General features: G+C 39.6%; 2 protein-coding genes across 2 annotated transcripts; one reads left to right on the top strand and one right to left on the bottom strand.

Annotated features, from left to right (window-relative positions):
- Window positions 1-893: 893 nt before the first annotated feature.
- LOC125289048 (E3 ubiquitin-protein ligase TRIM21-like) lies at window positions 894-2,995 on the bottom strand. The gene is made up of 2 exons (XM_048235717.1): window positions 2,974-2,995; window positions 894-1,441 (listed from the first exon to the last, which is right to left on the bottom strand). Exons 1-2 carry the CDS (start codon window positions 2,993-2,995, stop codon window positions 894-896), a joined length of 570 nt encoding a protein of 189 aa, XP_048091674.1.
- Window positions 2,996-7,630: 4,635 nt separating this feature from the next.
- On the top strand, window positions 7,631-11,536 carry ccdc166 (coiled-coil domain containing 166). Its single transcript, XM_048236578.1, has 7 exons — window positions 7,631-7,921; window positions 8,010-8,063; window positions 8,216-8,270; window positions 9,142-9,286; window positions 9,726-9,805; window positions 10,039-10,215; window positions 11,112-11,536. The coding sequence occupies exons 1-7, from the start codon at window positions 7,827-7,829 to the stop codon at window positions 11,400-11,402; spliced, it is 897 nt and encodes a 298-aa protein (XP_048092535.1). The 5' UTR covers window positions 7,631-7,826; the 3' UTR covers window positions 11,403-11,536.
- Window positions 11,537-12,795: the final 1,259 nt, after the last annotated feature.

The following is a 12,795-nucleotide window of genomic DNA, read 5'->3' as shown; positions in this document are numbered from 1 at the left end:
TACAAAAATAATTGTGTATGATCACATATGTCAGTGGCATTCCACACATTTCAGAAAAGGAGCCTCATGGTCCTGTGTGTGTGTGTGTGCGTGCATGATGAGTAATGTTAAGCTTACAGTTTGCCATTTGAATTACAAAAATAATTATGTATGATCACATATGTCAATGGCATTCCACACATTTCAGAAAATAAGCCTCATGGTCCTGTGTGTGTGTGTGTGTGTGTGTGTGTGTTGCATTATAGCAAAAAGTACCTTGCAATACAACAATAACAGCCAGAATAAGTAAAAAAATAATGCTGAGCAATATTTGACTCTAATTACTGTAACTTATCTTTCGACATAATGATGGCAACAAACGACAATAACAGAAAAAAAAAATCTAAATTCAGTTCTGTTTTTGTTTCAATACAAAAATGAAAGAAATAGCAACTACTTTGATGGAAGTTAACATGTCAACCAGCCAGCAGCGGGTATCAAGACTGCAATTCCACTTTAATCTACAGCTGGCGCTGTGACAAATACAATGCAAGTCAATGGAAGAGTGCCGTTGTGAAGGTAACAGAGCATTCAAGACATCTCCAATCCCACAGAATTTTATAGCCCCTTTAATGGCAACTACCTTTTGCTTAGAGGAATATTGTTGATACTCCATGACACCATTATGGTTATGGTTATGGGATTTGGCAGACACTTTTGTCCAAGCAACTTACAAATAAAAACAGTGAACATTTTTATGTTAAGAAGGTAAGACTACATTAAGAAGAATAATAAACAATGATGTCAATGCAATCATTGGACTAATGAAAAAAAAAAATACTATAATATACAAACCATAATTCATAAGAAATGCTTAATTAAGGAACAGAGGAAAAAAATCTTGGATTTGATTATTATGTGGTCAGACAGACTGGAGTGATGATCAGAGGGGAGGCGTTTTTACCTCCGTAATTATTACCGGGGCTGAAGAATGGATAGAGAGTCTCTGTGAAGGGAACACTGGTGTAAGAGTACATATGATACCAACTGTCAGCATCATAAAAGGAGACCTGACCAGCCTCGTAGTCCACAAACACCCCCACCCTCTGGGGCTTCTCTTTCAGGAAGAGGGGGGCAGGTATGTCATTTTTTGCCATATACTCAGTCTCATTTTTCAGCCATATTGTCCAGTATCCATTCCCAGGGGTCAGGCTTACCGCCCCCTTCCTGGTAATGGACTCTCTGGCCACTCCTAACGTCCAATCAGTCTTCCCCTCGACCTGAACCTCATAGTAGAATTTACCGGAGGAAAAGCCCTGTTTTCCCAAGACACATATAACAGGACCGAACCTCTTTGGGCTGTCACGGACATTCTGTCGTGTGTTTCCATGGTTCACTTCTTTACCATCAGCAGACAGGATGAGTTTAAATTGTGCTGTATCAGGATCCAGGGTCACATCCACTAAGATCACAAGGAAATAAAAATAAATATTTTAAAAAGATCTTCTAACTAGCTTATTTTAGATTAACTAGCTGAACAACACAGGTGACCACTACTGCATCATTTCATGGAGTTTGAAATGTACACTATTTTTGACATTTCTGAACTGTGAAACTCGGCTAATAGGTCTATGTTTTGTGGTTGTAAACTTAGTCCAGTATCATCATAACTATTCCACCTGTGTTTGCATGGTTAAAATTCTGAAGTGCAAAATACTTTAGGCTACAACACAAATATTTTCTATCCATACAAAAATAATAGAATTCTAACCGCTGAACTTCTTTTTAAACTACACCAGATTGATGCATTCAAACATTGAAATATACAAAATGTTCTTACAGGGGAGAAAAGAGGGGGGGGGGGGTCCTCTAGTCTAATGACACCCCTGTTAGTGGATGAGCATCCCTAAAGGTCCTATCCTAGAATCGCCCCTGCTCCTCCCCTGTGTTTGCATATGCATATCCATCAATGCATATTAAAATATGTTCAAATGGCAGCATGGTCAAATGTATCATGACAATTGTTTTCGTATTTCTAGTTGGATACTGGATGTGAAAACAAGAAAATGGTTGTTCTATAACACGGTGCATTTAGTAGTGTGTGAATGTCCCACACTGGAAAGCATTATAGTTTGATACTGCAGCTGAAGTTAGACTTGAAGAAGAATTTGTCTGTTCACCTGCTCCATTTTTTAACAGCCATTCCATTATTAAAATGTTTTTATATATAAAATACATTTCTATGTTAAAATGTTCTAGTAAAGAAAAGATAGAAAATAAATCTTTGTGTGTGCTGTGAAGTGTTTAGAAAAAATGAAATCGGAATCAGCTAAAATCAGTATCGGCAGGTCAAACTCTGTGAAAAATCGGAATCGGCCCAGAAAATTGCAATTGGTGCATCTCTGCATACAATATAACCAATATTTAGACTATGTTGTCATTACCAGTTAGACATGATGTATTAACCAGTATTACAAAGGTTTGTATTCCACAGGATTGTAGGCCTGTATCATGATATTAGAGACATAAACAGCATATTCCTTTTGGGCCTCAAATCTAGATAGTTTTTCTACAAGTTCAATGTTACCAGTGTGAGACAGGATAGAAGAGAGTCTCCCCTCCCTAGATCCACAACTTTTAGCTGATAAGATATGTTTTGCTCTTAGCGGTAAAGGTTATTCTCCCACAGGTCTGAGTTCATTGTATGACCACACTGAGGTCATTGACTGGTCCACGTGACTGAAGGTGCTGAAATACATGTATGTGCTTTGAGAAAGACTAGATGCTGCTGAGTTTTAAATCCTGGTGACCTTACTGACGTAGTGTCTCAGAATAAAACTTGCATTTACAGACAAGACTTGCCTGCTTGTCTTCTGTTTGGAACAGAGTGACTGACTGCACAGCTGGACTGTGCTCATAACAACTGTACAGCCCCAGCATGAGAAGAAATTCCTTCAAAACAAGAACTTGAGCTAAGAAGTGCCACCAACATACCTGCACATTTCTTGATCTCCATCATGGATTCTATGAGACAATACAAACAAATGTCAAATCTTAGGCCTCTTGATAATTGTGCTCCTTAAATTCTTGCAGATCCAACTCCACACTGGTAACTGTGGCGCTATCACTGTCAAAGTCGAGGTCATCTCACATGAGCAACATGTGATTTAAATGTTATATTAGAGTGCACGTATGGCTTCCAGTGGTTATTTTGTGCACTCGCAGCTGGTTTTTCCTCACTCGCAGCTACCTGTTTGGCTCTTGGATGTTAAATTTGTGCACATGGACACAATGATTGTGCATGCAGTCAATATCTGCGTGTGTGAGATAATATAATTCACTCATGAGGATGGTTTGTCGCCTCAGGACTTTTGACATGATTAAAGTTCCTTAGGATAACATTTATAGCAGCACTAAAGAGGTTTTTATTACCGTACTGCCTTAAAATAACGTTTCCAAAATATTTTTATGGCACATAAAACAATACACAGAGCAGCGTCGCATCACTTGTAACAACATTCCATTTGAATCTCGAGCAAAAACAAAATGGGAAAGTGCTGCTATAGAGCTGCTAAGCTATAGACTGAAGTGTGTAGATGCTTGCAGGAATTCAGAGCACTTTCTACAGACTGCTGTCCACGCATTCCATTCCCTCTCAGGGTTGTTCGCTCAATTTTTTTTTGAGATCAATGGTCATGATGATAATATGTGTTCAACTTCAAATTTATGGTAACACTTTGTGTTGCACACAAAAAAGTGGTTTTCATTTGTCTCCATTCCTGAAAAAAGATTGTTCTGAAGAATGTCAATTTGTCCCATAGGGCATGTTGTGTTTATATACTGTTTTTAGTTTTTCTCAGTTGCTTTGGTACATTTCTCAGATCGGAGAAATGGTAATTCTCAAAACTGTTCAAACTCCATATCATCTTATTACTTGTGCACACCATTGAAGCAGTTTCTCCCCATTTTGAACAAATAGCAATGCTTTCGTACATCCATGCAACTTTTCAATGGCTAATCTCATGTTGGTCATACTGTACATGTGACCTGACAGACAGGAACATCAGGATGTATAGAAAGATGTACAGTGGTGCACAGCTCTGATCAAGGGGTATTTTACAGTATTGGTAATTTTTCATTTGCACAGTGCTGTAAAAGCCTTAGTTTTTTTTATAGTCACAATGTCTGTCAACAGTAAAAACTTTGAAACATATCCACTGTTTTACAATCAACCCCCTCTACACACAATAATGTGTAACTTTGTAGTTTTGAAATAGAAAATAGTACTGCCCTGCAACATTGTTCATTAGAACATACTTACAGAGTAAACTGTCCTATTGACAACAACACAAAACAGACATAATCTTGACATAAACAATGGCATCATGACCTGTCATTTTGATTGCGCTGACCATTTCATTGGCATACATATTTGCTTTTGAGGCATAAAATAGTATTTTGAGCAAGATACGCGCTTTTGCAGATTATCTACTATGTTTGCAGTAATTGTTTTGAGAAATGTACTAACTGTTGTGCAAATGTTCATTATGATTCGTAAAAATGCACCAAAGCAATTGTGAACAACTGTAATTATTCATTCATATTAATGCAAATAACTTTCTTCCAAGACATAGAATTGTTCCATATGCTTAAGTACTAAGAGTACTGTAAACACAGTGCAAAGACAAGCACAGTAGAGGGTAGTGTTTTTTATTTCTACCAGTCTACCTGAATGTGCAATACTACATCTCAATTTAATGGTTCACAACTTGAAGAACATCAGTTTTAGTTCACAGCCATCCACCCCAATTCATTTTTGTCCCTTGATGGAGAAGAATTTGGGCTCTATAGTGTATCCAAGCTATGTTTATAGTTTGATACAAAGATGCACATTTATCACACTGCACAGTGGTGACAGGCAAGTGTGCTTCTTAACTGTAGATGGAGCCCAAGAGCAATTCTTCTTTAGTGCTGCTTTAAACTAATGTCTTGTATTACAAGGCAGGTGTTGAAGAGAAAAATACAACAATAAGGGTTTGGAACACACAAGGGCTTTGAGAAGCAGCTATGTGAAATGATACTGCTATGCAAAAGATACTCTCAAAGTATGTGTAATGTTTATATCTACCAGTCTCAGAGTCTTGACACACAGCTGCAACGATATGACAAAGAGCATAGCTACCTCTGACTTTTGGTCTGCATTCTATGCTCAAAAATGTTCATGCCTCCTGTGACACAAATCTCATTACACGGTGCTATAAACTAACGTTTCTGGGGGTGTCTACACAATGTGCAGATCCTCTTTTGATCTTTACCCACAAATATCATTACATAGCACAACACACATTTAAATAGATTCTTGTCAGCAATATGTACTCACCGTGTTTAATGAAGTACTTCTGCAGTTCATCTTTTTCTTTAGCCAAAGTGTCGTATTGGGATTCTGTCTGGGATGTCTTGTTCTTCAGGATACTGTACTGAGTCTGTAAGTGGGACATCGTTCGATTTAGATAATTGAAACTGGTTTGTAGTTGGTCTTTCTCTACTGTCAAATTGTTGTAAAGAGCCTGTAGCTGGTTGTGTTCAGCCTGCTTATTGTGACCGGTGAAGAACGTCTGCAGTTCATCTCTTTCTTTAGCCAAAGTGTCGTATTGGGCTTCTGTCTGAGATGTCTTGTTCTTCAGGATACTGTACTGAGTCTGTAATTGGGATTTCTCTCTTTTCAAGTTGTTAAAGCTTGTTTGTAGTTGGTCTTTCTCTCCAGTCAAATTGTTGCAAAGAGCCAGGAGCTGGTGTTTCTCTTTATCCTGTTTATTGTGACTGAGCTCTAACTGATGTCTTGCTTCAGTGGTCTTGATGGACAGTCCTATGATGACAGCCAACAGGAGAAGACACAGCAGCCCAAGCAACACCACTGCAAGCTTGTAGAAGCCTGGACATGATAAAATCCAATGACAGTTTCACCATCCATCTATATATACCTCTATTATCTAAAATACACACTTTCTCTCTCTCTCACACACACAAACACACATGCATTTTCAAATGACACAAGATAAAAATGGGCATGCACAATTACCAAAGATTTTGTGATTTCTAGCTTCCTTGGTGTTCTTGCTCAAGTCTGTGTTGGTATCTTCTGGTTCATCTTTGTCATTGGGGGATCTGTGTACTCTGTAGGTCTGGGCATCGTCATTTATGAGCATCTCCATTTTTCTCTCTGCGGTGGATCTATGACACCCTGTCCAGAGGATAACCTGCACTAATGTAGAAATCCATGGGGTGAGCGATCTCAAAAAGGGATGTTTGGGTGTGGCCTTTTTTAAGGGTCCTTATCAAGAGTCAGAGGTTCATCTAGAACAACACCCTTTGGTTAACCCTACAGAGACCACTAGAGCAGAATGTACACCACACAGTGATTTGGGGAAACCATATGTCAGATGTTCTTATGATGTTGGGAGAATATTCTGCATATTCCTCATGTGTTGTCTTTCTCCACAACATCTGACATACATTTAAAATCACATTCAAAATCATAGGTATATCAAAATAGTTTTTAAATATAAATAAAACATGCTATTAAAAATGTTTTTTCCCCAAGGTTATAGTAGCATAATTGCCATTTTAGTCCTACACTATATGACTTAAAGTATTTGAAGTATTAATAAAAATAGCCTACATTAAGCATATAAGCAATTAGTAATAACAACAATATCAATAACAATGTCAGTTCCAGTATTAAATATCAACAATGAAAATAATGAGTTTTCATATGAACAAAAACCATAAACATACAAAACATCCAATAATGTATGAAAATGATTTAATGGAAGTCCAACTTGCAAGGTGAACAGATGCCTCTAAACACTTAAAAGTCCCAAAACTATCACAAGAATGCAGAACACGAGGCAACTTATTCCAATAATGCAAGAGAGAGACAATAGAAAGAAGGGCCTTCACAAAAGGCCAAGAAGAGTTTGGGGTCTTCCCAAGTAAGAGCCAATGAAGTTGTGAGTCAGATAGTAGGTCCTTATAAGTGTTCTGCAGCAAATAGCCTAAGTTATCCACGGTCTCTTATTAATGATTTGTTATCCTATACCTCTTCTCCCTTTCTCTCTCCCTGACCCTGTCACACACATGTGTGTGCACACACACACAAACGACCACACTAGGCTAGGCCTAGGCTACTGTTGTCAGCGTAATTGCTTAGACTCTTTGGTTGGGCACTTGAATGTAGACAGTAGCCTAATAGAATGAAAGTCAGACAAATGGTCTCATTCTGGACGGATGATAACAGGAAGCAAAACACATTTTGATAACACCTGAAAAATTGCTGCAGGGTTAATTGGTCATGTGCAACATAGATCTTTTTTTCTGAAAGGGGAAAACCAAAGGATACACTCCCAGTTAAGAATTCAGAGGGACAGGCTACAGTATCTGAGTTGTTTGCCTGGTCTCTGCGCCTATACGCAAAAGTAATTCAGTTTCTAGAGAATATCATTCAAACGTGGATAAACCATAGACTGTATAAAATAGGCATAACTCCGAATTGTAGCCCGGCCCACCCATTGACTGTAATACAAACCAGTCAGGTTCGATGAAAATGGTAATGCCCTCGTGAGACTTTTACCAGGTTGCGGTTTCTATAGTAACAGTCAACAGGAGGCGTGTTATTGCTGTGCGCTTTTGAACATAGTTAGGCTGCTTTACTCCGCATTTTGTAACAAATCAGCTAAACATTTTAATTTACATGTAATTATTTAGTTATCAGTGTGATTAAGCTGTGATTTAAGACGCGTTGACCAGGTAAAGTAGCAGTAGAGTAACAGTCCACAGGCAGATGTGTTATGCCTCCCAAGAAAACCGAGCGTAACGTTAAACAGGATGTGCCGTCATTACCAACACCACCCGGCTCCGACAAGGACAGTTTGTTGCAAAAAGAGTAAGTTGCATCTCCATTCACAGTGTGATGCATAAAGAGCCATAATGCAAAACCTCATCTAACATGTAAGCATTCTGGGGACATCTAGGTACGACATTCTGACCAACACACTGCTCAATCTCAAGAAGAAACTAGAACAGCTGTATCCTTTAATGTTTGCAATTTAGGCTAGGCTACAGCTCGCAAACAAATTTCACTCCCTCCGAGAGTGAAATATAGGTTATAGGCATTTGTGACTATCTCGATTTGTCCACAATTTTATTTACAAAGTATTTAACAATGCGTCAATGACAGACGGAAAGAGAACGAGTTCCTTCAGAATGAAGCCAACCAGACGCGCATGGAGAGTGTGAGCAATCCGACTCTTTTAGTGACACACACACACACACACACACACACACACCGCTATGTGTAACTCCGGGCACGCCTACTGATGGGCCACCCGTAACGGTGCTTGTTAATTAAAGGTGTTCTAAGATGCTGGGTAACGTCACTTCTGTTGACTTTCAAACAAAACAAAGAGCTAGCTCGCTACTTCCTCCCCCTCCCTCCCATGCTGCTCCCGTGCAATTGAAACTCTCTTAAACGCTCATCTCATCTGTGATTTGCTGGGACCGTTTGTTATGTTTTTATGGGCTAGGTTTGCCCAGGTTGTTTTTGTTGCTGTTTTTGGAGCCTGGGTTGTCCAGAGATCGCGTTTTTTTTACAGTAATTCAGGACACAGACAGCTAGCGGTCGGTTAGGTGATGTTTGCAGTAGGCTAAGTGACATGAAAGTTTTAGCCTAAAAAACGTGTGGCATCGCTTAGAGCACCTTTAATGCACTCCAGGGTACTGTGTTTACAGTCCAGTAGGTAAATAAATAAAGATAGATAGATAGATAGATAGACAGACAGATAGATAGATAGATAGATACTTTATTAGGGGAAATTCAAGAAAGAAAAAAAATAAATTAAAAACTTTGAATCTGTATGAGATATTACTCGAAGCCATTGCAATAGGCATAGGCTATGTTTCCCCCATAGTATTGTTATATTGCCCTACTGCTGAGGGCTATTATTGCTACCTACCCTACAAAAATGTAAGTCAATACCTAAAATGCCGTAGTAGCCTACCTGTAGCTTTGGCAACAATGACTTTATTCAGGTATGCCAATAAAGCCTCATTTCATTTGATTTAATTTGATATGAAAGAGAAAGAGGGTAATATTTCTTATTTTAGCACGAGTACATGTCATACATGTCCAAGAGGACCCAAAAGCGACAGAAGGCTATAGTCACGCTCAGTGACCAGAACCATCAGCAGCTGGAGAGCCTGAGAGAGCAACGAGATGAGCTCTTTAGAAAATACGAGGAACAGGCCAGCGGTAAGATGACTCTTTACTCTGTGGCCATCTGTGAGCAGCAGCTATAGGTTACTGTAGGTCTCTTCAGTACGCCAATAGCCGCCCACAGATGTATACTGTCCAAAAAAGTTTACAAATGGAGAATTTAAGTTTTTGTTGTTTTTTGATTGTCTTAATGAGATAATAGACATGGCAAGCCTTTAATCTCAGTCCCAGAAAGCATATATATAGCATGTATATAGCCTACACTATGTACCCCTAAATGAGTATGAAAACAAAAATGAGATGACCAACTGTTGGTCACCAACAACATGTATAAAAAGACTTCTGTTACTACTTAAGTTGCCTACTATTACAACTGTGGAAAAATAGTTTGTGAAAGTACAATTTCCCCAACATGAATGTGTTCAGATTAGTTAAATGACCTAAATGACCTGTTTTTCACCTCTACATTTATCAGAACTAAAGCAGAAAATTCTGGAGAAGGAAAATGAGCTTGCTCTGCTAAACATAGAGATTGCTGAGCTGAGAGAATTCAAGGTACTGTGCACTTTAGGTATTTGTGCCATCCACAATCGGTGAAGTCATGTTAGATTTTGTTTGGAGCTACTGAAAGTTTACATTTTTGATAGTCATCTATCTATTTATCTTCATTGATTTTGTGTTGATTTTTGTATATGTTTTTTTGTGTGTGTGTGTGTGTGGGTGTGTGTCCTTGTGTCTGTCTCGTGCTTGCGCGCACACACACACACACACACACACACACGCAACAGAGCCTACAGCAGCAACAGCTCGGCTGTATCGCCGAACTGGAGAAGGAGGTGGTGGCCATGCGCTGCCGTCACTCAGAGTCGCTGCAGGCCCTCAAGTCTGACTTCCTGAGGGAGAAGGAGCGCTATCAGGCCCAGGCCCAGCAGGAGGTCAGCAACCTCGCCCTGGCAGCGAACAAAGTGAGCATGCAGCACGAGTGTATGACACCAGAAAACAACACCCTATCTTGTTTTTCTGATATGGCTTATTAATCTTCTCTCCACCCACTAGAAAAGAAACGCATAAGGACACACACACACACACACAAACACACAACATCTTAAATCATTTTACTTGGATTGACTAATATTGACTAAAATATCACAGTATCACCGCTAAGAGCTAGCTATGTTATTTAAGACTACCCAAATTGTGCAAAGAAACAAAGTGCATTTCCTGTCTATCAAGGGTATATTACAGATATAAAGCCTAGACTGCTAATGACAGCTAATGTAATTCAGTATGTGTCATTAATCAGTCTTAAAAAACCAATCTGGTACTTTATATGTGAGAATTTTAATGATAGGATTTGCTCCAGTAGTTTGCTTTAATGAAAAGTGGATCTGCCACGGTAAACTTAATATCTACAAGGAACATTTTTGTTTACCCTAACCTGACACACACTTAAACATTTTTCAGAAGTGAAATACACCTTTAGCACCCATGGGTACATAAATGATTGCCTATGCCACACAGCAAGACTGCCTATTAAAGCTGGTACAGAGCAGAATTGTACCCCCCACACACACACACAAACACATTTCCAAATGGCTGTCTCACCTTCATCACATACACACACACACACACACACACACACATGCATTTACACACACACACACACACAAACAAATACATTTTATATATATATATAAGGCATCGTGATACCTTTTTAGTATCGATACACCGTGCAACACTACTCTCTCCTTCATCATACACACACACACACACACACACAAATGCATTTACACACACACACACACACACACACACACAAATACATTTCCAAACAGCCATCTCTCCCCCACATCTCCACCAGGAGGCGTCCGAGTGCCTGCTGTCCCACACACAGGAGGTGGCAATGGAGAACCGGGATCTGCGGGCGCAGCTGCAGGAGCTCATCCAGCGGGCAGACGCCCTGCACACCCACCAGGACCAGCTGCAGGCCCAGCAGCACCAGCTGCTGCTGGAGAAGGAGTATGTGCATGAGCTCCGTCGGCTGCGCGCAGCACCGCACTCCCACTTCACACCACAAGGTGGCGCTGCTAGTGTCCAGGTGGATCCAGCAGCAGCCGCTGTCACCACTACTGCCACCACCACTGGTTGCTGAGCTAGGTACACAGGGATGTGACCAGGCTACATTTTTTTCTTTTTTTTCTTTTGCACTTCTCACCAGTATATGATTTGAGCACATTTTTGGAATTGTTACGAAGTATCATGATAAACCACTCTTCTGAAGTAAAATGATCTGTGTGATTTTTTTTCACTGTGATTTTCTATTAGAAATTTGAAGAATTCCATGATAACCCATTCTCTTGATCCCAAAACATGATGCCTTATGTGAAAAGTATACCTGAAAGAATCAAACTAAAGAGACTGCAATACAATATAAAAGTCCATAACATTATTTCCACTGTCCATTTCTATTTCCATTTAATCCATTGTCAATAGCTACTTTACATTAATTTCAAATGTATTCCTTTTTATATCTGTTAACTTGTTCATTCACTCTTACTTTTTGCTCAGCTTATTGCACAAACAATTGACCTAATTGAGAATTCTAACTGCTTAGCAAACCCACATAGTGTGGTCTCTTCTATTTCCTGCTGTGCAATAGTGCAGATGCAAGACTGCAGGGTGTCAGAGCTGAAACGTCTGGTGAGACCACAGGTCCCCCATGCTTCCGTCTAGCTGCTTGAGGCCCCGACTTTGACCACAGCACAGAGGTGAATTCCCTGTGCAAGCTTCTGCAAGGGCCGCGGCCACTAACTTTCTCTCTGCAATGCAGCCTGGACACACATCTCTGTAGTTAGTGGACTGTTCTAAGTGCAGTCTTTGGTTGGTGCTGCAGAGATCCCAAGGTCTGAGAGTTCTTTCAAACAAACAGCAGTGAATAATATGGCATTGCTGAAACCATAGATATATACGGATGTTATCTATGGTTGAAATAGTGAGTTTAAGAATACAGGTAATTTCCTCAACCATTTGGTACAGAGAAACCACATCAATTCACACAGGAAAACCATGTAACACCACCCAAATGAATAAGGGAGTAACATAAAGCCTTCATTTATTAAGTTACCACACCTACTACCCAAGCATGAGACCCTCCACAGTTTGCTTTCATGGTGTTTTTTCAGCTCCTCTCTATTGCTTAGCAACCTGCGCATGGCCATGTACTTCCTGTGAAGAAAAAAATGGTGACCTATAATGTGGTTGCTATACTACTACACAAAGCATTTCTAACCAGTCTTGCACTGCAACTCAATGCCGTGCTAATGACAGCTGATTACTGGTAACCCAACTGTTTCCTTATCTTTGATGGATTGCCACATATAATTCTAACATAAAATGCATCTTAAAATATAACAACTCTTGAAATGGCTAGCTAGCAAGCATTTTATTAGTATGGGGTTTATTATAATATATTATTTGGAGTGCAGGCCAACTTGTGTGTTATTTTGTTGTTCCACTGCATGTAGAACGTGCATCCATAATGCCCA

Source organism: Alosa alosa, chromosome 24 (assembly GCF_017589495.1).
Source record: "Alosa alosa isolate M-15738 ecotype Scorff River chromosome 24, AALO_Geno_1.1, whole genome shotgun sequence".
Lineage (NCBI taxonomy): Eukaryota > Metazoa > Chordata > Actinopteri > Clupeiformes > Clupeidae > Alosa > Alosa alosa.
Note: the sequence above shows the minus strand (reverse complement) of the source record. Positions and strands in the feature narration are given on the sequence as shown.

Bases quoted from the DNA above. Each gene is read 5' to 3' on its own strand.
- LOC125289048 (XM_048235717.1), bottom strand. From the start codon at position 2,995: ATGGAGATCAAGAAATGTGCAG. The intron at 1,442-2,973 runs GTATGTTGGTGG...TTGTGATCTTAG, and splicing joins GGAGATCAAGAAATGTGCAG to TGGATGTGACCCTGGATCCT.
- ccdc166 (XM_048236578.1), top strand. From the start codon at position 7,827: ATGCCTCCCAAGAAAACCGAGCGTAACGTTAAACAGGATGTGCCGTCA. The intron at 8,271-9,141 runs GTGAGCAATCCG...TTCTTATTTTAG, and splicing joins ACCAGACGCGCATGGAGAGT to CACGAGTACATGTCATACAT. The intron at 10,216-11,111 runs GTGAGCATGCAG...CATCTCCACCAG, and splicing joins TCGCCCTGGCAGCGAACAAA to GAGGCGTCCGAGTGCCTGCT.